The 24,939-nt window shown below is 37.9% G+C and overlaps 1 protein-coding gene across 1 annotated transcript in view; it reads left to right on the top strand.

Moving 5' to 3' along the window:
* The window catches only part of LOC124775791 (anoctamin-4-like), a 332,872-nt gene that overhangs the window by 268,891 nt on the left and 39,042 nt on the right, over window positions 1-24,939 (top strand). Inside the window, exons 16-17 of the mRNA XM_047250621.1 lie at window positions 8,982-9,151; window positions 14,080-14,219. Coding sequence (XP_047106577.1) covers window positions 8,982-9,151; window positions 14,080-14,219 — 310 coding nt within the window. The remainder of the gene's footprint in view (window positions 1-8,981; window positions 9,152-14,079; window positions 14,220-24,939) is intronic.

Raw genomic sequence — 24,939 nt, forward strand, 5'->3', positions numbered from 1 at the left:
ACTGCAGAAACATTGAGTGTGTTGCATATTCTTTGCTGTTTTTATTTGTACTTTTTGTAATAGTAACATGGTTTATGTCACAGTTGCCACATATTTGGATTTGCAGTGTTTCAGTGTTTGATTAAGATCGAGTCACATAAAACATTTTGAAACCATAGTCCAGTAGCATATTCCCAAATTTTGCAATGACTTTGGAAACTTGGTGGAATCCATATCTAAGCTGATGCCCAATTTTGTAACTGTGTTTCATCTACATCTACAACTACATAGATGAAACTTCCTGGCAGATTAAAACTGCATGCCAGACCGAGACTCGAACTCGGGACCCTTACCTTTCGCAGGGAAGTGCTCCACCAACTGAGCAAGACTACGTAAATATCCCAAAAGCCACCGTACAGTGCATATAGGATGGTACCTCTACATGTCATTACCTTTTCTGTTCCACTTCCAGGTAGAGTCAGGGAAAAATGACTGTCTAGATGCCTCCGTATGAGCCGTGATTTCTTGTACCTTACCTTTATGGTGCTTATGCACAATACATGTTGGCGGCAGTAGAATCGCTTGTCAGTCTGCTTCAGATGCCAATTCTCTAAGTTTTCTCAATAGTTTTTTCTTAAAAGAATATTGCCTTCCCTCCAGAGACTCCTATTTGTGTTCCTGAAGCATCTCCATAACACTTACGCATAGCTTGAATCTACCTGTAACAAATCTAGAGCCCGCCTCTGAATTGCTTTGATGTATTCATTCAGCCCAACCTGGTACAGATCCCAGACACTTGAACAGCGTCATATATGCAGTCTCCTTTACAGGTGAACCACTCTTTCCTAAAATTCTCCCAATAAACCGAAGTCGACCATTCACCTTCCCTACCACAGTTCTCACACGCTCCTTCCACATGATATTGCTTTGCATCATTATGCGCAGGTATTTAAATGACTTGGCAGTGTCAAGCAGGTCACTAATAATACTGTATGTGAACATTACAGGTTTGATCTTCCTAGTCATCCACATTAACTTACATTTTTCCACACTTAGGGCTAACTGCCATTCATCAGACCAACTGTAAATTGTGTCTAAGTTTTCTTGTATCTTCCCAGAGTCACTCAACTTCAACACCTTAATGTACACCACGTCATCATCAGTAAACAACCACAGATTGCTGCCTACCCTGTCCACAAAATCGTTTATGTATATAGAGAACAACAGCAGTCCTATCACACTTCCCAGGGGAACTCCTGATGATACCCTTGTCTCTGATGAACACTCACCATCGAGGACAACGTACTGGTTTCTATTATTTAAGAAGTCTTCAAGCCACTCACATATCTGTGAACTTATTCCATATGCTCATATTTTTGTTAATGCCTGCAATGGGGCACAGTGTCAAATGCTTTCTGTAAGTCTAGAAATATGGAATCTACCTGTTGTCCTTCATTCATAATCCTCAGTATATCATGTAAGAAAAGTGCAAGCTGAATTTTGCACAAGTGATGCTTTCTAAACCATGGTGATTTTTTACACAAGCTTCTCAGTCTCAAGAAATTTTATTGTATTCGAACCGAGAATATGTTCAAGGGTTTTGCATCAGACAGATGTTGGGGATATTGGTGTGTAATTTTGCATGTCCATTCTTTTATCCTTTTATATACTGGAGTCACCTGCACTTTTTTCTAGTCACTTGTGCTGGGCAACAGATTCACAATAAATGAAAGCTAGGTAATGGGCCAATGCCATAGAGCACTCTTTGTAAAATTGAACTGGGATGCCATCTGGACCTGGTCATTTATTTGCTTTCAAATCTTCCAGTTGTTTCTCTACACCAGATAAGCTTATTACTATGTTGTGCATATGGGAGTCTGTCTGATGGTCAAATGACAGTATGTTTGCACAATGCTCCTGTGTGCATGATTTCTCAAACGTGAAATTTAAAACTTCAGCTTTTGTTTTGCTATCCAGACTGGTCAACAAGGGACTAAATGGAAGCCTTAGACCCACTTAGCGATTTTACGTACAACCAGAATTTTCTCTGGTTCTCTGCCAGATCTTTTGCTAAGGTGTGATGGTGGTAGTTGTATGCTTTGCACTTGGATCTTTTCACAGATGCATGAATCTCTACTAATCTTTGCTTGTTGTCATATATGTGTCCTCTTTTTAACCTAGAGTGCAATAGCCTCTGCTTCCTCAGCATTCACCAAATTTTGTTATTTAGCCATGGTGGGTCTTTTCCATTCTTTATCCACTTACTATGAACATAGCTCTCCAGACCACAATTTACAGTGTGCTTAAACTTTGTCCATAATTCCTCGACATCCATCTTACTGAACTAAGTGATACCAATTCACCATCTAAGTGAGATGTTAATAATTGCTTATCTGCTCTACCAAGCAGAAATAATCTCCCAGTCTTCTTGACTGATTTATTAACTTTTGCAACCATAGTTGATATAATGACATCATGATTGCTAATCCCCATTTCTATACTGACATTGTCAATAAGGTCCAGCCTTTTTGTAGCTACAAGCTCTAAGATATTTCAATTGCATGTGGGCTGCGAAGCTAGCTGCTCAAGACAATTTTCAGAAAACATGTTCAAAAGTATTTTGCATGACTGGCTGTCTATACCCCCTGCAATGAATCCGTAGACATCCCAATCTATACTCGGCACATTAAAGTTGCCTGCAACTAGTATTGCATTATCTGGGTACTTACACACTATTGACAGTAGACTTTCTTTGAATGACTCTAGAACTGTCACAGCAGAATTGGATAGCTGGTAAAAACATCCAACAATTAACTTGATTTCACCTACACCTGTTATACATGACCAGATGACTTCACTGTCACACTCAACTTTGAACTCAGTAGAGACAATATTTTTGTCTACTGCAATGAACACTCCCCCTTCTATGACCTGTAATCTGTCTTTCCAATATATGTTCCATGCTTCACTAAATATCTTACCCTTTCCTCTTTGGGTTTCAGCCAGCTCTTGGTCCCAAGAATACTTTGAGTGCCAGAACTTTCCTGGAGGGCAGTAAATTAGGGAACTTTATTATGAGTGCTTTGACAGTTTACTGATAAAATTGTGACACTCGAAGTATCTTATTCTGAACGCCATTTGACTTCCCTTGCTGCCTATCGACTGTTGAGTGTTCATTAGAGCACCTCAAACTACTCTCTAACCTAAAAAATCCTCATGTGCACTCCACAAGTACTCTGCTACCCAAGTGGCTGCTTCCTTTGTGTAGTGCACCCCTGACCTATTAAGAGGAGTCCTAAAAACCCCCATATGATAACACTGGTCCAAAAATCTGTGGCCAAGACCGTCACAGAGGCAAAGAAGCCATTGTTTGAGATCCTCCACTTGGCTCCAAACCAAAGGACCCTAATCAACTCTGGGAACAATGCTGAAAATTGTGAGTGCAACTTGCACCCTGCCCAATAGCCAGCAGTCTCCACTACCTCTGCCAACCACCTGTATGAACTGATGATTACCTCAGAACCCGTGTGACAGGCATCGTTGGTGCTGACATGAGCCACAACATGCAGATGACTGCAACCTGCACTCTCGACAGCCACAGGCAAGGGCCCCTTCACATCTTGGATGAGGCCCCCAAGCAGACATACTGACTGCACATTCCTTTCTTTCCAGCGCTGAACACTACCTGCCTAAGGGGCTCTGTAACACACCTAATATTCGAGCTCCCAATAATTAATAAACCCCTCCCCCCATGTGCCTGCTTGGACTGTGCTGAAGGTGCAGTCACCTGTCCACTCACAGGGTGAATGGGTGAGGCCAGGTGGCCATTCTCCACATTGGCACTCTGCCTCGAGCGACACGAATGTGTTACCACCCGCCACTCACCCTGCTGTGAGGGCTGATCCCCCATGATGGGTAAACTAGGAGGTGCTGCGGAAGCAGAGCCCATGGGCAAAACAAGCAACACCTGAGTTGTTCCATGTGATGTGCCACATTCTCCATCACTGCTACACTCAGAGGCAACACCCTGAAGATGACTGACTGTAGCCAAAAGCACATTCAGCTGTTCATGAACTTCCGCCGACTCCTCCTGCATCGCCATGCACCGTGCACACATCCTAGCAAAACTAATTAAAGAAATTATTTACAAAAGCAGATAATCCAAGATGTGCAACTTGCTACTCTGCCAATATGTCACCTATGGAAGCTGATGTGTTAATGAGCTATGTACCTGGCTTTCCAATGAGCAACTATTGCACTTCAGACTGAATCAATTTACACTTACAAAAATGCGAGATGAAACCTCTTATGCAGAGAAATACGAATGAAATTTAATGAATATACTATGTGGAAAACACAGAAAAAGATAAACACTTAACTTGCTGCTCTGTAGTTGTACTCATATATCAGCCTATTGTATTCAGTTTGTAAAAGTCTTCTAATAGTCATCCATCTGTGGTTTTTTTTAGCAGATGTCTTTTGTTTTTTGGTAGCTCTCATTTTACATTTGAAATTGAGTCTGCCAATGATTTTTCATTAATTTTCCTGATTACAGCATCTTTTTATATTTTTATTGTTCAATCTAATGACTTTTTAATCTTAAGAGTGTCATTTACAGGGTTAATTCATTTGGTAAGTTTGTCCTTAACAATCTTTCCATCCTTGTTGTCTGTTGGCATATTGTAGCTTTTGCTACTATTTCCAGCTGAAGCAGATGCAGTGCCTGTGAAACAGCCAGTCTTGTAGTCTGTATGATTTTTGTTTTCTTGTTTGGGCCTATCATTTTCCTTTTAAATCATTTTGATTTTCATTGGGCATGGCAGTAGGAATGAGAGAGGAAAGGGCTAATCCACATTAAATTTCAGATGGTAATAACAAATACTCTGTTCATTAATCACAAGGGGAAGAGGTCTACTTGGAAAATATTTTAAGACATGTAAAGATTCCAGCTGAATTACATCATAGTCAGACAGGGATTCCGAAATCAGATATTGCATTGTAAAGAACATCCAGGTACAGCTATATACTCAGATTACATTTTAGTAATAATGAAGAGCAAACTGAAGTTTAAGAGACTAGTCACAAAGAATAAATGTGGAAGGAAAAGGGACACTGAAGTACTGAGGATGAGACACATATGAAGCTCACGAAGGTTGTGGCTACAGTGATAAGGAATACTGGTAGGCAGTTGAGTTAAAAGGGCTGGACACCTCTATAAAGGACAATCATAAATTCTGGACAGACAACACATATAGAAGGAAGGTAACTATGAAGAGACCTTGGATACAGAAGAAATATTCAAGTGGTCAAGGAGAAAAGGAAGTACAAAAATGTTCAGGGAAGGAAAGGAATACAGCAATATAAATTCTTTGAGAATGAAATAAAGTGAAGTGTAGAGCAGACAGTGGCTGCAAGAAAAATGTGAAGAAAGCAATCATTGGAATGACTGATTCAGCATATAGAAAAGTCAAAACAACCTTTAATGAAATTAAAAGCAATGGTGGTAACATTAAGAGTACACAGGAATTCCACTGTTGAACACAGAGGAAAGAGTGGATAGGTGGAAAGAGTATGTTGAAGGCCTCTTTGAAGGGTAGGACTTGTCTGATTATGTGATAGAAGAAAAAATTGGAGTCCATAGGGGATTCAGTGTTAGAGTTTTTGAAAAAATACCCACACAATCTTGAAGGTAGCAAGGGCAGGTAAGAATGAGAACTATCGTACAGTCAACTTGACAGCTCATGCATCCAAATTTCTGACAAGAATAATATACAGGAGAATAGAAAAGAAAATTGAAGATCTGTTAGATGATTGGTTGGGCTTTTGGGAAGGTAAGGGCTGTAGTGGGGCAGTTCTGACTTTGTAGTTGCTAATGAAAGCAAGACTCAAGGAAAATCAAGACACGTTCCAAGGATTTGTTGACCAGGAAAAAGTGTTCGACAAAGTAAAACTGTGCAAGATGTTCAAAATTCTGACAAAAAATAGAGGTAAGCTATAGGGAAAGATGGGTTATATACAATATGTAAAAGAGCCAAGAGGGAACAATTAGACTGGAAGACCAAGAACAAAGTTCTTGGGTTATACAGGTTGTAAGAGAGGAGTGCAGTCTCCTGCCCCTACGGGAAAGAAATGTTTAAGACTGGAATTAAAATTCAGGGTGAAAATATATCAGTGATAAGATTCTTTGATGACATTACTGTCCTCAGTTAAAATGAAGAATTACAGGATCTGTTGAATGGAATGAAGAATCTAGTAAGTGCATATGACCTGACAAGGCTGTCTGAAAAGTTCTTGACCTCACCCAGAGATGACAGTACTACTTGCATGATTTTCTTTCCCTCCTTAAATTGGTACATGTGTTAGTAGATGCCCATAAAATTGCAAGTCGATCCAGGCAGCAGTTGACTGTAGACAGTCATTTGAAGTAGTTGTGGTGTGCAATTTGTTGAAAATTGAAAAAATTAAGTATTGTGCAATGATAAAATTCTTCATAAAAGAAGGTTTAATGCTGATCAAAATTCATTTATGGTTTTTAAATTTGTATGACAGCTCATTACTTTCAATTTACACCATGAAAAAATGGGCTGCTGAGTTCAAATGTGGCTGTGAAAGTGTCCAAGATGTTCCACATGAAGGACGTCCAAAAAGTGCAAGCACCCTGGATATCCTCAATGAAGTGCATGATATGATTTTGGAAGATCAGCATATAAAGGTGTGTGAAAGTGCTAATGCTCTAAGGATATCAAAGGAATATGTTGGTCACACATTGCAGAAGAAATTGAACATGAGAAAGCTTTGCACAAGATGAGTGCCATGTGTGCTCACTGTGGATCACTAACGCATTCGCATGATACTTTCCGAAAAGTGCTTTGTGAGTTGTAAGAAAAATGAAAGTGACTTTTTTCATTGATACATGAGTGGATGAAACACAGATTCACCCTACACAACTGAATACAAACAGGAGTCTCTGCAGTGAATAGAAGTTGCTTTTTCAGCTGTAAAGAAGGTACTGATAGTACCATTGGTGGGGAAGATCATGGTGTCACTGTTTTGGGATGTGAAAGGAATTTTGTTGATTGACTATCCTGAAAAAGGTAAAACCATAACTAAAGAATACTACTCTCAACTTCTTACAAAATTGGACACAAGCATTCATGAAAACAGACACGGTTTATAGAAGAAAAATATCATCTTCCATCAGGACACTGCACTCGCCCACAAAAGTGTCTTGGAAGTGGAAAATTGAGGGGTTTGAGCTACAACGTGCTGGAATATCCACCTTATGTCCCAAATATGGCTCCCTTAGACTTCCATCTGTTCTCAAAACTGAAGAAATTCCTCACTGGTCACTGCTTTTCTTACAGTCGAAACCATCGCAGCTGTATGTGTCCCCCCTTTGGTTTTTATCTGCTCCGTAGATTTTCGGCTCGCCTGATTTTGGAATGGGGGACTGATGACCTTCGCTGTTTAGTCCCCCTTAAACATACCAACAACCACCACCACCAGCTGTATGTGGGTACTTTACAGCACTAGCAGAGGAATGTTACAGAGAAGGGACAATGGCATTGGAACACCAATGGATGAAATGTATTGATATTAGAGGTTATGTTGAAAAAGAAAACTTCTTTGAAAGTTTAAATTATTGTTTTCACTATCAGGCCAAGAACTTTTCAGACCACTTTCATAAACCAGAAAAAGAAAAAAGTAATGAGAAGAATCAGAAATGAGAATAATGAGAAACTTAACATCGTAATTGGTGATCATGAAAATTTCTATACAAATTTCTTTACAATTTTGGAGCAAGAATACCACCAGTATTACTGACGATAAGTTGTTGAACAATAGATACATACAATAGAAAGGAATTTATGTGTTTGTTAAAACCATTTTCATGTGAATCAGCAGAAGTACAGAAAGGGTCATGAATGTTATGAAGAAACCACAACCTTACAACCAGCCCCCCGTAAGTGACTTCCATGCTCCTCTCTATGTTCAGCTCCACAATTTAATCTGAAGATAAACCAGTTCTAACAGCAGCTTCATATCAAAGAACTTTCGTTGCCTAGATGTGTATAAAAGCAGAAAGAAAGTGGAAGAAAAGCATTTTTAAAGGAAACTACATACATTAACAGTCACATTCATTGTGTTCAACAACTGGTAAGCAAATATGTTGTTGGACCAAGAATAATTCACACAATACAGATCTCTGAGAAATATATAAGTTGCTGGAATTCTGTGGTGTGTACCATGTGTTTCATTGTAAATCTCTTTCCCAATGTTTTGTTGACATTTCTCTTTCATTTGTTATATTATGCATCTCTTTCTGTTGCTATGAATTCCTACTGAGCTGTTTATTTGTGACTGGAAATTAATCAGTACTGACATCACGTTTCTCTTCATGTGTGGGCTGTATGACTACGGCCTCATTTTATCTCTTCCTTATCTCATTTTCCTCTTTAAGGTCCAAATTAATAAATTAGTGTTTACCTGCTCAGACAGCATAATGTGCAGCACACTAACTTGTGAGACAGGTAGGTAAGCCAGACACAGATTGAACCCATGCAACAGATTAACAACTTTGGGCTGGTACACTGGGCTGCCTGAATGTGGTCTGTGGGCAGTTTCTCATAGGCAAATGTTGAACTTGTCCCCATATTCTGCCTTTGAGAATGTGAGACACAAACTGTTAAAATATGATAAAATACAAAAGAAGATTTACATGAGTCACAGACAGGCAGGGCACACAGCTTCCCTTCCTTAGGTTACCTTGAAGACTGTGACATTAGAAAGGGCATCTAGCCATGGATTTGATCCAGGTCTTTCTTTTCTCCCTGTCTTGCAAGCTAGACTGCTGTGTGTTATATTATATGAGCAGATACTATTAATTATTGTTTTTACTACACCAAAATTAAATTTATAATTTTATCAATAAATGTATATTTGTCAGATATCTTTAGATGAAAAGAAATGAAATGTCCAATATTAAAAATGTTTTATTCCAGGGGCGCTTTTATAAATACCCTGGTGACAAAGAAGCACGCCGTGATGCATTTCAAAGACTTACACTGGATGTTTGTGACCCAGCAGGCTGCCTATCTGAGCTCTGCATCCAGCTGGCCATCATCATGATTGGCAAGCAGTGTTTCAACAACTTCCTTGAGATCTTCTTACCGTAAGAGATTAACATATTTAGTCAATAATGCCACGTAATTTTATAATACTACTGTTTATATACTGCTTGAGCAATTGAGATACACTGGTTTCTATAATAGAGCAAATATTATTTTAAAAAAACAAAGCAATTACTTCATTTACTGAGTATGTTACTAACAGATAACTGCTGCACAGAACTACAGCATGCAAACCAGCTGTAATCAACTCATATCATCTACACTTTGCAAACAATTGCACATTTGATAGTTGATCAGTATTTATTTCTGTGACTAAGAGATGAGCCACCTGGGATGATCAAACAAGTCAAATGACATCAAAGCATTATTTACTTGAGAAACTGCAATGAAGAGTCATTTACAGACTGGAAACAGTAAAAGCTTAGACAGAAATGGCTAAGCGATTAAATGTTCATCTTTGTGTTCTTCACAGACAGAAAACAAGTTCTAATACGCAGATTCAATAACTGGAAAGTACAGCTAAGGCCTTCAACATGCAATAACAATCAAAATTTACTATTAGGCACTTTAAAAAATGGGAGAACACAATTCCATCACAGCTACAATCTGTCCGTGTTCTGGTCACTTATAGGGGGACATCATTAAATCCCATGAACAGAATGCTTTATGAAAGTGGTATGTAAGCAAGGAAATCTTTGAAATGTGTATTTAAATATAGAAGCACTGCACTGCACATGACAAAATGCTGACTCGACTGAAAAAGTATAGAGGATCATTCTCCGCATTCACTCGGTGTAACTTGCATTTTGACGGTAAATGTTTGTTGACTTGTGTGAAATAAGATCCACTATAAAACGTCTTGAAAAGTGATGCCATTAAGCAAGACAGTATCTGTGTGGGGGTTTGTGTAATGCTTGGCAAAGTCTAAAGGTGGCCTTTACCCAAAAGTGGATGTCAAATGGCTAACTGATGATTCAGTAGTATTATTATTATTACAAAACATGCCACTATCCAATACTTTGTAAGTCTTGTGTTGGCAGTAGCTTGTACAGACCAATTTGTTGTCTAGCCATTTGCAGCTACTGCGATAGATACCACATTGCCCCATTTATAGTTATGTAATTCCAATCTGATCCAACACACCTTAAGTCAAACAATGTATGTATGCAGAAGAGGAGATTACCAACTGGGACAGTGCACCTAAAGGTAATAAAGTGATTATTCAGCAGAAGCAGGCTATAAGAATAGTGATTATTTGACAGAAGCAAGCTGTAAGAATATTGTGTAAAATTAATAGCTATACATATTGCAGAAGCTTTTTTCAAGGTTCATGGAATTCTTATACTCCCTATCCAACATATTTATTTTGCAATAGTTTTTGTTGCTAATAATGAAAATCTGCTTCAGCTGAATTGTGATTTACACTGTAACAATACTAGAGACAAAAATACAGTAATTTCCATGTAGACTTTTCCTCCTTGTCTAGGGTTCAGAAATGACATATATAATCTGGTGAGAAAATAGTCAACAAAGTCCTATCAAATATATAGCAAGAACCTGGGAAGCCAAATTAATTTAAAGACAATTAACAACATACCTAATTAGCCACCCTTTCCACAAAATTATCTAAATATCTATATTCAAATACTGAAAAGTTCCGTTAGCTACATGGCAAGTGGCAGTGTTTGTTGCAAAGCTGTGTGACAAGTATTAATGTTGTACAATAGGTCTCATTGGTTACAGATGTAGATAAATATTTAGTCCTTGAGTGGCATGCCATTTTTTATAACACAAGTGGACATACGGCGTACATTGCACACATTTACAGAACAGCTGTCTTGGTTATCAATGTAAATATTTATGAGGATTATCATAGTTTAATCTTAGTTTAATAACTTAATAGTAAAATAAACTTACATTATATGAACTAAATCACTGTGTAATTAAAGAATAACATAATAAACGTTCATTATATCACTCTGTTGTCACGTGCAGATGTTACACTACAGTAAGGACCCACTCGAAGCATTAAGCAGCACTGTTGGATCAGGTCCCACCCAACTGCTTACTTAATTTAGACAACTGCCTCATTGTGGGATTATGCTCCTGGTATCTGGATCATTTTCATGCACAGATCATAAATTTTTTCTTGTATAGGTCACTGTTTATTTTGTATTACTGCTGCTCATTTGGACATATGACAGCACAACTTATCATTGTATTAGCTGAAGCAATAATGAAGGATTATCTACAGGCTTGCAGTTACAACAATGGAATGCTGCAAGACAATGTTATTTTGTGGTTGCCACACTTTATACATAGGCATGCCCACCGAAAGGTTAATATGTAAAATCCCGTTGTCATTAAGTAAATATTAAGTTAACAGTTGCAGATGAGTTGTAACTATTTAGTATAACAAGGAGGCAGCAGATTGCTTCAAACTAGTAGCTTTCTTTTTAATTTACTTGATTAAAATCAGTTGACTCAAGAACGAATAGCATCAAGCAGTATAGTAACAATATTAGAGAAGGAAAGTTGCTACTCACCATATAGTGGAGATGCTGAGTCGCAATAGGCACAACAAGAAGATTCACAACAATTATAGCTTTCAGCCATTAAGGCCTTTGTCAGCAATAGACACACATACACATATGCACACACATAATGGCCGAAAGTTATAATTGTGTGAATCTTTTTGTTGTGCCTATTGCGACTCAGCATCTCTGCTGTATGGTGAGTAGCAACTTTCCTTCTCCAATATTGTTACATTCCACCCTGGATTTTCCATTGTTTGGTCAAGTAGTATGGTGATAGATTATTGTTAATACAGCACACAGATTAAGTTCCTTTTCATTTCTTAATTTATGCTTTGACTCGTTCCATGTCTCTGAAGGTTCTGTATTACTACATTATTTAAAAACAATTGTAAACTTTAGTTTTCATTTCTATCTGTTGTAGTTATCACACCTTCCAATCTTCCATGGGTGAGGAAAAGAATGATTGTTGATCCATAAAGTGTATTCCTTGTCTACAGAACAAGCCTCCTTTGACACAGCACGAGATGCGATGGTCAGTAACCAAAGATCATGACAAGGGCATTGCAAATTCTAAATACAAACTAAGGAAGAGGCAGATACTTTTATAACTGTGCAAGTCTAGACTGGGGGATGGGCTAGAGTCAACCAGTTAGAACCCTGGACCAAAACAGCTCATGAAGTACATATTTGGTGTTGGGAGTAATACAAACATAATCAAACAATGGAAACTCTAGGATGGAATAACAGCAACACTATGAAAAGTGTAGACTGCTGCTAACACATGGAGACGGTATCAAGTAACACACAATCACAATGAAAAACTGTTAAACATATAAGCTTTCAGACAAAAAGGTCCTTTTTCAGAAGTAGAAAACACACATGTATTCACATAAGCAAAGCTCACACCAGATGGCTGCTGTCTTCACCTGCTGTGGCCCAGCCCAGTGAGATTCAAATATAGTTCTAAGAACATCAAAATCTTGAGGTCAGTCTTGTTTCCTGTTTCTGTGAGCCCCATTACAACTGCATAAATTTATGTACAGAAATGTAGCACACCTTTCAATATATTAAAAAACAGGGGAGGGGGTGGAGAAGAAGAATAAAGATCCAATTGGTCATGAAATGGAAGCCACAGTGAAAATCAAAAATTTTTTTATTTGCAACATTTAGCCACACCTTCCATCTACTTCTTTGCACATTCATCATTCTGACTTGGATATTTGTTGCAGTGTGGTCTAATTTTCCAATATCCTTGTCACAGAAAGCTGCCTGTGCTTTCAGCAGATTTTCTATGCTGGTCTGCAGCTTGTTGTCTGTGTTAAAGTGCTGTCCTCATAGGCAGCATTTCATGATCAAAGACATGAAAGTCAGAGGGTGCCTAGACAGTACTGTATAGTAGCAAACACTTTCCACTGAAAACACTGCCAGAATATCTTTGTTGCAGCTGCGGTGTGGAGCCAAGCATTGTCGCAAGGAAGGGAAATGTGATGACAACATTCCTTTTCACTTGTTCTGAATTGGCCTTCAGAGACATTGACGAGTCATGCTGTATGACGGCAGTGCAGTGAATTCCATAAATTCCATAAATGAAATTCCTTTCAGGTCCCACAACACAGTAGCCATATGCTTTCTGATGGAGTAGGTTCCCTTGGACTGCTTTGTTTTATTTGGGAAATGAGAATGTATCCACAATTTGGATTGCTCTTTTGTTTCTTCATTTTCAAAATGGACCCATGTCTGACCTCCTGTGACAGTTTTGTTCAAAAAAAATCTTGTCCTTCATCATGGTAGCTGCAGAAATGTTAAGGCAGCACCCATTCACTGTGTTTTGCTATGATTGTACAGCATTTTGGAAACCCATCCTGCATAGTTTGCGATACTGAAGTCTCTCACTCATGATGATATAGAGAGCTGACATTGAAATTCTCGGTATGAATTACTCAACACAGAAATTGTGAACCAACTATTTATCCACTCACTGATCAAAAGCAACAGTTGACACTCATTTCCTTCTGTGATTGTCTGCGTCATGAATGTCTGTGTGTCCTATGCCAAATTTCATACACCATCACCACACTTCATTGTCACTCATAGAAGTTTCACCATACATATTATTAATTCATTGATGAATTTCAGCTGCTTTGCACCCCTCAGCATGAAGAAATCAAATGACAGCACACACTTCACACTTGGTGGGGGCACTGTTCTAGGCATATTTTCATGCTCAAGGCATTCTCAAAACTGATAAGAGCAACATGATGTGATCAACTGGTGTACTAGGAACACTGCACAAAACATATGCACAAAACTTCATTGGATTTTCTCTGTGGTTTTAACTTTGCAATCAGTCAACCCTGAAAAAAATAGCTATTGTAATTTGCAGCTCTCTTATACTTACCTGTAAATTCAGAGTTTTCTTGTTGAATATGCAGGAAACTACGCAACTGGTGGCGTAAGAGGTACCACATATCAAATACAAAAGATTTAGAGCGCAGTTATACCCGGTGGGAAGAAGATTATCACCTTGAGGATTCGGGACGACTTGCTCTTTTTGAAGAATACCTTGAAATGGGTGAGTTTGAATATTTCATCTCTATTTATTAAAACATCAAGGAAATAAGTGGATGTAAACCAGGTGAATGCCTTTCATACATATATTCTTGTTATAAGAGAAACATAAAGTTAGTAAAAGACTGCAGAGCACAAATTGCCTCTTAGGTTTAATATGCATAATCTCTGCTTTCTCTACAAGCCCATAAATTTTGGTTTTAACTCCCTTATAATGCCAAGGTACAGCTCACATGACCTGTTTAATAGATGTGTGCATTTTCTACAAAAAATAAGTTATATACAAGAGAAAACATGTGAAGGATGTATGCACTAAAATTGCCATGCCAACATTGTGACACATAATACAAGGACACAGAAATGACAAGGACTAAAAGTTTGTGATTAGCATGCTCCTAATATGGTGGCACCACAAACAAGAACATTGGCATTCCAGTATCAATGCCTTTCCTAAATACTGGAAAATTTCAAATTTATTTTCTATTCATAAAATATAATTTTAGATACATGGGCAATGTCAACAAAGTACAATTACATACTGCATTGTGCACACAGAGAAGTTTTTTTACATTATTCTATGATTATTTAATTCTTGCAGTAGGCTAATAGAGAAGATGGAACAGTGTCCTTAGTGAATAGCTGGTTATGTATGCAGTTTAGTATTACACTTATTGCTAGGAAAGTATTGTTGCTTACATTGTTATTCATTGTTATTTAGGCCTTTTTGGATAAGTCACTATCTAATTCCCATTAACCCTCTTTTGGGATCTTTAATACTAAGCTATTTTGCCACTGCTTTGTGGATCTCTCTTCAAACTGAATTTGTTTCAATGAAGGGTGGAGCATTTTAAGAGAAATTTGTCAGATTTTTAATAACTGGCATGGTATTAAATTGCTGTTAGTGCCCAGTAAGGTCCTCACCAAGATTATATTAAATAGGGTTAGAGATTCACTTGAAAATAAACTGCATAAAGAACAGGTGGTATTCAGGCACAACACACTTCTGTTTAACTTACAAATATGCTTAGGATTTTGTAGGCCACCATACACAGAGGTGACAAAAGTCATGGGATACCTCCTAATATCGTGTCAGACACCCTTTTGCTTGGTGTAGTGCAGCAACATGATGTGGCAGGGATTCAACAAGTCTTTGGAAGGCCCCTACAGAAATATTGAGCCATGCTGCCTCTATAGCTGTCCATAATTGTGAAAGTGTAGGTGATGGAGAATTTGTGCACAGACTGACCCCTCAGTTATGTCACATAAATGTTCAATGGGATTCATTTCAGGCAATCTGGGTGGCCAAATTATTCAATTTAACTGTACAGAATATCTTCAAACCAATTGCTGACAATTGTGGCCAGGTGGCATGGCTCATTATCATCCATAAAAAATCCATAGTTGTTTGGAGACATGAAATCCCTGTATGGCTACAAATAGTCTCAGTTGGTTCAGTTAGACCAGAGTACCCAATCCATTCCATGTAAACACAGCCCACATCATTATGGAGCCACCACTAGCTTGCACAGTGTGTTGTTGACAATGTGGGTCCATGGTTTCATGGGGTCTGCATCCCGTTCAAACCTAACCATCAACTCTTACCAAGCCTAATCAAGTCTCATCAGAGCAGGCCACAGTTTTCCAGTCACTAGGGTCCAACTGATATGGTCACGAGCCCAAGAGAGACACAGGCACTCACATTGGTCATCTGTTATCATAGCCCATTAACACCAAATTTTGCCACACTGTCCTAACAGATACAGTATGCAAACACTGCTGTTTTTGGCCATTAAGTGAAGGCCATTGCCCACTGAATTGTTTGTGGTGAGAGGTAATGCCTGAAATTTGGTGTTCTCAGCACAGACTTGACACTGTGAATCTTGAAATATTGAATACCCTAACAATTTTTGAGATGGAATGTCCCAAGCAACTAGCTTTAATTACCCTTCCATGTTCAAAGTTTGTTAATTCCCATTGTGCAGCCATAAACACATTAGAAACCTATTCACAAAAAATCACCTGACTGCAAATGACAGCTCTGCCCATTTATAGATCGTGTACGCATTACTGCTGCCATCTGTATGTGTGCATATCACTATCCAATGGCTTTTATCACCTCAGTGTGCACCTGGCATTCATCAATTTGGAAAAGGCCTCTGATTTTGTGAAATATCACATGCTGTGGCATAATCAAAAATCAGTGTGATGGATACAAATGTCATGTGTTCCACAAAGAAAAACCAAGCAAGGTGGCACAGTGGTTAGCACACTGGACTCACATTCGGGAGGACCATGGTTCAATCCTGCATCTGGCCATCCTGATTTAGGTTTTCCGTGATTTCCCTAAATCACTTCAGGCAAACGCTGGGATGGTTCATTTGACAGGGCACGGCTGACTTCCTTCCCCACCCATCCTTCCATAATCCAATGAGACCAATGACCTCGCTGTTTGGTCTCTTCCCCCAGATCAATCCAATCCACAAAGGAAATCTCACAGAGATGCTAGAGGTAACAACTGCAGTCCAGCAGGGATGTATTTTATCACCAACATTTTTTCTGTTTGTCCTTGTCTTAGTTATGAGAAGAGTCACAGCAGGCAGGAGAAGAGGAATCCAGTGGTGAATCCACAAATGTAAATTCCAAAAGAAGGTATCATTATGAATGAGCTTGACGGCAGCAGGAACAGCATGCTAGCCAGTACTGTCACAGGCATCACATGACTAAAATGTGTGTGTGTGTGTGCGTGCGTGTGTGTGTGTGTGTGTGTGTGTGTGTGTGTGTGTGTGTGTGTGTGCGTGTGTGTGTGTGGGTGGGTGGGTGTGAGCATGCATGTGCGCAAACTGAATTTCTTGAGGGAAACAGCATGTTATGAGCATAAATGACATAATTAACCATAAAAGATTATTTCCAGGAAGAAGAAAGAAGGAACAACTATCTACACAAAAAATAATTGTTTTAAGTGTCAAACTCTGCATTAATATTGCAAACAGCACAATCTTGTGTGCTGTACCATGTAACAATCTTAAAAGTGCACCAAAAACAACTATGTTCAACATCCGAAAGCAACTAGAATTTTTTTTAATAATAATTCATATCTTGAGCAACAACAACAGAAATGGGGTGGGGGAAGGATTTCATTATGTTTTTTTTTTTTTTTTTCGAATAATGCTAGAAACATTTCAAATTACTGATATCTGAAATGTCATTGTAGTCATACATCCAACAGTCTTCAAGAACATAAAAAAAAGAAAATCAAATAATGACAGAGTATCGATATACACAATGTTTTGCTAGTAATGTCTACATGTGAGCCACTGGAACAGTAGTAACTACAGCATGAGTGGCATATTTATAAATCTAGAAAGGATACTTAAATTTCTAGTTTCCACATATTTTTAAAAATTTATCTCTTGTGGAAAATGTAAGAATATCATTATCATATCCTGCTCATCACACTACTAAGTCATGTGCTGTAAATCTTCAGGTTTTTCTTTGTATAATAGCTGTGAAACTCCATGACTATGGGGTGGTATAATAAAAGAGTTCAAAAAAGGAAGTCTGGTAAACAGCCTCACCGCTGCAGACGCAGAATACCAACTCATCAAGTCTTCGCAGCCAGAAATCTGACTATTAGACAGTGGGCTGTAGATTGTTCAGCAAGGGATTAAACACAGGAAAGATTATCTAGTCATCTTACACCAAGACCATGATGGAGACTTACATATGAGAACATAACACTTGGAAATATCATTTTCTGTAACATGACAAGACTATAGACAGAAAGCTCAACAGCCTGGGAGTGATGCAGCTGTCCTCTCAGCAATTCCATGGGACTGCACCATATACTGAACGCTCAGGATCTCTAGACTGGACTGAAAATTGGTCACCTGCTATAGAAGTGGGCTATGCACATAAATACTCAACATTGGAAGAAACTGTTTGTGCAAAACAGATTCAAAACTATGGAAAAACTGTATTTGTTAATTACCAGACACATTAATGCCATCACTTTACAACAGATACCTCCTACCTAAGGTGTACTTAATTGAGAGAGTATTGTTCAGTTGGGATTTGAAGATATTGTTTTCCTGTCATATGCATAATGTTGAGATCTATATGCTCTTCTCACATTGCATAAACAAGTACATCTTCTTGACATCTCAGTAATACGACTATCTGTTTACAATGGTACTGAGCTATGTCACCAAAGCCGACCTCCAAGAGAAACACACACAGGTGTACATCAAAAAATTGGTTTCCTAAGCCAGGTGTAGTTTTATATGAATCTGTTTCGATTTTTTCTAATTATCGAAAGTTGTAGGGTCATTACATCATTCACACTCATGTAAGCCTCTCCCATGTAGCAGGGAAACTGTTTTTCCTAATATTATTAAGATTGTCTGTTCATTATGATTCTATTAAAATATGTTTTTGTGCAAAAACATTCTGTCTTTTGACAAAGGATTTGCAGATTTAAAATATGGTGGTGATCTTTTGAACTTTGCCATGTCTTTCTTTTGCTAGTCTTGTATTCTGAAATTCCATTTTTCAAATGAAAAGTTGAAATGGAAAACATTCTATGTACGATTTTCTCACTTAATGTGTTTTCAGTGCTGTTGTGTCCTTGATAATCTGTTGCATGTCTGTAGCCTTGATCCATGTGCCAAACCAAGGAGAAAGTCTTCCTTACATGTGATCATAGGTGGCTTATTTACAGTGAATATGCAGGAAAAAAATTGGCATTTGTTGATGGATAATGTCCTCTCTGCTGTTTTAAAAGTACAAAAAAATCATAATTTTTAAACTGTAAATAACTTTAATGTTTAGAAATTGTTACAAAAGAAGACATGTACCTTTTTACACTTTACAGTTAATGTTGAAAATGCTTTCCATCTTGTAAGCACAGTCATGCCTCATTTTATATTTGACAGTAGCAGATTTAAGTCAGATGTGGCCCCAGGCACAACAAAAATTAAGGGTTCTCTCCTCCCCCCCCCCCCCCCCTCCAAAAAAGCATAATAATAGAACACATCACCTCCATATTTTAAATCTGCAAATCCTTTATCAAAGACATCATCCTGGTGTTCACCTCAGTAGCCTTAGGGGAACTACTGCAGGCCCTAATCTGAAAGGCCTGATGGAAAATGAACCTCACTCACTTTTTTCCTCCATTACGGCCTTGCCATTTCTCTCACCTTAATTTGCCTTACTGGTTCAGCTTTTACAAAAATACTCATTTACTGACTAAACTGAAAGGAAAAAATGCTTCATAATCCCAACTGAAATATGGTAACTATCTAAAGATGCTTCTAGGAAGAAATTTAAACTTTTATCCTTCTCATCTGGTTTAAAACAACAGTATGTTTTTGTATGGCTTCTGCTTGCGTTTCTGGAGAAATGTTAGTCTGCAATATTCTATGCTTTGCATTTGTATAAAGCTCTGATAGGACATCTTTTTAAGACTATTAGCTCCCTCTATACAACTTCTGTGAATTTTTCATGCTGATACCTAGACCATCATTCATGCCACTCCTCTGTTCATCAACAGGAATGTCTGGCCCAGTGTAATGAATTTGCAAACCAAATTGTTGATGACTAGGGGACACACTGTCATACTGAAAATTCACAGTATTTATTCCACTGGTACAAGTGTACAGTTAATTGTAATGCATAACATGCTAGAGTAGTATTGTATTTCTTATTAAGGTATGGGTGAAATTTGAGCCTAATTAGATAGGGACTTAATTGAGAAGTTTACATTTCAAATACATTTGTACTAACTGAGAATATACTTGGATAGTGAAAATGGAAAACATACTAAGTTCCTCTTTTGCATAAAACACGTTTTCAGTGCTGTTGTGTTCTCAGTACACTATTGCATGTGACAAGACTTCATGCAGGTGCTAAACCATGGAGAAAGTCTCTGAAACATACATTAGTAGATGGTGTATGGTCTTTGTACCAAGCTGTGCTTCCCTATGGAGTTTCAAAATTCAATAGATATGAGAAGGGGTTTTTGATGACTACAGTTCTACTAGTTAAAAACCTAATGCTATAATTCAGCAATGTAGGAAAAGACAGATTACTTCTTACCATAAAGAAGAAATGTCAAGTTCCAGATAGTCACAATTAAAAGGCACTTACACAAAAATTTATGTAAGTGTTTTTTAATTGTACCTGTCTCCAACATATCTTATTTTCTTTACAGTAAATAGCAATCTTTCTTTTCCTACATTGTTGATATTCCTACCTGTAGTTTCCATTGTTTGATAATGCTGTATTTCTGTACTTGTATTCCTTCATTTTAGTGACATTTGGAACAAAACTCTCTTCATGCTATTTTGATGAAAATGGACATTTTTTAGACGGTGGCTGTGTACAAAATAAAGATGATTCTTGCAAAGAAGAAAAGGAAACAGCTACTGGCCACTATTAATAACACTATTTATTTATGTAAATAGTGCCATTACTGGTTTCAAACTGACATGTTCATTTTCAAATGACTGTTCATGTTTATGTTACTTTTGTTGTTCTTCATATTAGTTGTTGTATAAAAAAAACAGCCAATATTCGAAGAATAGAAATGGAAAATGCTCTGTTTATCAAATCTGATATTTTACAGAAGAACAGAAAAAAAAGAAGCAAATGCACATTCGTGCCACTGCCGCCATGATGTACATTCAGAGTTTAGAGTGGAATTTCAATATTAAAGTAGTTTTTCATCACTAATCATCAACATAATGTAGTAAGTAACAAAATCAGTAAGAGACAAAGACTGTACAATAAATGTCTTGCTTGTTGCCAATGGTATAATGTATAGAGTGGTGGGGAGAGGGGGTTCGAGGTGGGTGAGAAGGTAGAGAACACTAAAAAATCTATACACTGGAAGAATAGAAATGGAAAATGCTCTGTTTATCAAATCTGATGTTGCTTCTTTTTTTCATTCTTCTAATATCAGATTTGATAAACAGAGAATTTTCCAGTCCCTTTGACTGTTCAGAGACGTCACTAAACCCACCCAAAGATGTAAACAACCATGCATGAGCAGCACCTATTAGACAGAGGGGGTCTGACAGCCAATCAGTTCCAATCATTTCACCAGGAAGGAGGTACACGGCTCAAGTACCATGCTTTGATTGTCAATACTGCGGTTTGATTGCATCCGCATTGATACATAGTGCCAGGAAGGGCTCTCAACAAGGGAAGTGTCCGGGCATCTCAGAGTGAATGAAAGCGATGTTCTTTGGACATAGAGGAGATACAGAGAGACAGCAACCATCAATGACATGCCTCCCTCAGGCCACCCAAGGGCTACTACTGCAGTGGATGACCACTACCTATGGATTATGGCTTGGAGGAACCCTGACAGCAATGCCACTATGTTGAATAATGCTCTTTGTGCAGCCACAGGACATTGTGTTATGGCTCCAACAGTGCACAATAGTCTGCATGATGCACAAGTTCACTCCCAATGTCCATGGTGAGGTCCATCTTTGCAACCACGACACCATGCAGCACAGTACAGATGGGCCCAACAACATGCAAAATGGACTGCTCAGGGTTGGCATCACGTTCTCTTCATCGGTGAGTGTTGCATATGTCTTCAACCAGACAATCATCAGGGACGTGTTTGGAGGCAACCCAGTCTGGCTGAACACCTTAGACACACTACCCAGCAAGTGCATCAAGGTAGAGGTTCCCTGATGCTTTGGGGTGGCATTATTTGGGGCCAACGTACACCACTGGTGGTCATGGGAGGTGACGTGTCGGCTGTACGATACGTGAATGCCCTCCTCCGACCGATAGTACAACCATATCGGCAGCATATTGGCGAGGCATCATCTTAATGAACAATAATTCGTGCCCCCATCATGCACATCTTGTAAATGACTTCCTTCAGGATAATGACATTGCTCGACTAGAGTGGCCAGCACTTTCTCCAGACATTTACCCTATCAAACAATCCTGGGACATATATGGCTGTTTATGGATGACGTGACCCACCAACCACTCTGAGGGATCTATGCCGGATTGCTGTTGAGGAGTGGGGCAATCTGGACCAACAGTGCCTTGATGAACTTGTGGATAGTATGCCACAATGAATACAGGCATTCATCAATGCAAGAGGATGTGCTAGTGGGTATTAGAGGTACTGGTGTGTACAGCAATCTGGAGCAGCACCTCTGAAGTTCTTGCTGTATGGTGGTACAACATACAATGTGTGGTTTTCATGAGCAATAAAAAGGGCAGAAATGATGTTTATGTTGATCTCTATTCCAATTCCTGTATAGATTCCAGAACCCTCGGAACTTAGGTGACGCAAAACTTTTTTTGATCTATGTATTTTCTGTGGTTTTCCCAATATCACTTCAGATACATCCCAAAGTAATACTTTTGACAAGAGTACAACCTATTTCCTTTCCTATCCTTCTCCCAATGCAAACTTGTGCTCCATTTCTAATGAACTTGTCACTGATGTAACACTGAAAATTACTCTTCCTTCATTCTCATTTTCAACATTGGTTATTCTTCTTTGTGTTTCTGTTACACATCTTAAAATTATTGTTTTGATTGTAAATTTTCTTTAAATTACTATATCACTTGTCTTTCTCCACAGTCTTAGTTGTCACTAAGCCCTTGTCTGATTTCAATTTCTGATTGCATTTCTAATGTCATCATTCCAACATGTCATTTCTTTCATTTTCTTATAACATGCAGTCATCTACATAATTTCTTGCCTCATTTAGGGTATTCCATTCTTTACTTATAAATTTCACTTCCTCATTTGGTGACAAGCTACTCAATTGTCCCTGAGTTCTTCACATGCAGTAAAGAAATTCACCAAGTTTTTATTTACATTATTCCTTTTGTTTGCAGTTTATAAGGTATTTTCACTGACACATGCAAATAACAGCCTGTGATTTATTTATTTATTTATTTATTCATCCGTGGAACAATAAATATTGTATGGATGTCGTCAGTTTACAACACATCAGCACACATTTACATTTACAATGAAAAAGGTTTCTCATATTTTGTGTAGTTTTTATGACTAGTCATACACACATTTATAATTACATAATATTTTGGTGATAATGTCATATGTTGCTAATAATCTACATCTATGTTAAATATTCTTTTACAGTATAACAAGTTTTACTTACTAAAAAGGTTTTAAGCTTTTGTCTAAAAGTGAGGGGCTCATATATTTCTTTAATTTCTTGTGGTAATTTGTTATACAGTTTTATCCCATTATAAAATATACTTTTTTGTGTCTTTGCCTTGTTCTTTCTATCTAGATGGAGGAGGTGACAAGCTCTTGTTTCATGGTCATGTATTAGGCTGTTTGTGTTGTACACGTTGAGATTTTTCTTAATGAACATTATGTTCTGAAAGATATACTCACAAGAAACAGTTAGAATGCGTAGCTTTCTAAATAATTCTAGACAGTGGGCCCTGTTGTTGCTGTTTGTTACTATCTTTATGGCTCTTTTTTGTACTTTGAACACAGTTTGTATGTTACTAGCACTTGTTCCCCAAAACATGATCCCATAGCTGAGGACTGAGTGTAGATATCCGTAATATGTTATTTTAAGACAGGTATTACTGCATACCGGTGCAAGGATTCTAAGAGTATAGCATGCTGTGGATAATTTCTTTGCCAAAATGTTGACATGGTTTGTCCATTTCAGTTGGCTGTCTACATTCATCCCCAAGAATTTGGTACTTGTTACACATTCTAATTCATTATTATTAACTTTTATTCTAGTGGCATTGTGTTTTTTGTTCAATTGGAAGTTAATATAGTTAGTTTTCTTTACATTTAGGGTTACTTTATTTTTTAATGACCAGTTGTGGACATCATTGAGAGCCTCGTTTGCTCTTTCTGACAATTGGGTTGGATTTTCACCTGTTATTACTATGTTGCTGTCACCAGCAAAAAGTATTTTTTCTGCATGTCTGATACTTTGTGGGAAGTCGTTAATGTATATAAGAAACAATATTGGGCCTAATACACTTCCCTGTGGGACGCCTATATTCACATTTTCTGGGTCAGACAGGTGTTTTATAAGGGAATTGTTTGAAACTTGTGATATCTCAACTCGTTGAACTCTGTTTTCCAAGTATGATTTGAACCACTTCTTTGTCACACCTCTTATTCCTATTTGCCCTAACTTATGAAGTAAGATTTTGTGGTCAACTGTATCAAAGGCCTTTGACAAGTCTAAAAAGATACCACTTACATTTTCACCTTTGTCCAGTGCTTCTAAAATTACTTTAGTAAACTGTGCTATAGCAGATTGTGTGCCTTTTCTGGGCCTAAAACCAAATTGGTCATTGGAAAGAAGATTATATTTATTCAGGTAAGGATTCTAAGAGCATAGCATGCTGTGGATAATTTCTTTGCCAAAATGTTGGCATGGTTTGTCCATTTCAGTTGGCTGTCTACATTCATCCCCAAGAATTTGGTACTTGTTACACATTCTAATTCATTATTATTAACTTTTATTCTCGTGGCATTGTGTTTTTTGTTCAATTGGAAGTTAATATAGTTAGTTTTCTTTACATTTATGGTTAATTTATTTTTTAATGACCAGTTGTGGACATTATTGAGAGACTCGTTTGCTCTTTCTGACAGTTGTGTTGGATTTTCACCTGTTATTACTATGTTGCTGTCATCAGCAAAAAGTATTTTTTCTCCATGTCTGATACTTTGTGGGAAG

Source organism: Schistocerca piceifrons, chromosome 2, assembly GCF_021461385.2.
Source record: "Schistocerca piceifrons isolate TAMUIC-IGC-003096 chromosome 2, iqSchPice1.1, whole genome shotgun sequence".
NCBI lineage: Eukaryota > Metazoa > Arthropoda > Insecta > Orthoptera > Acrididae > Schistocerca > Schistocerca piceifrons.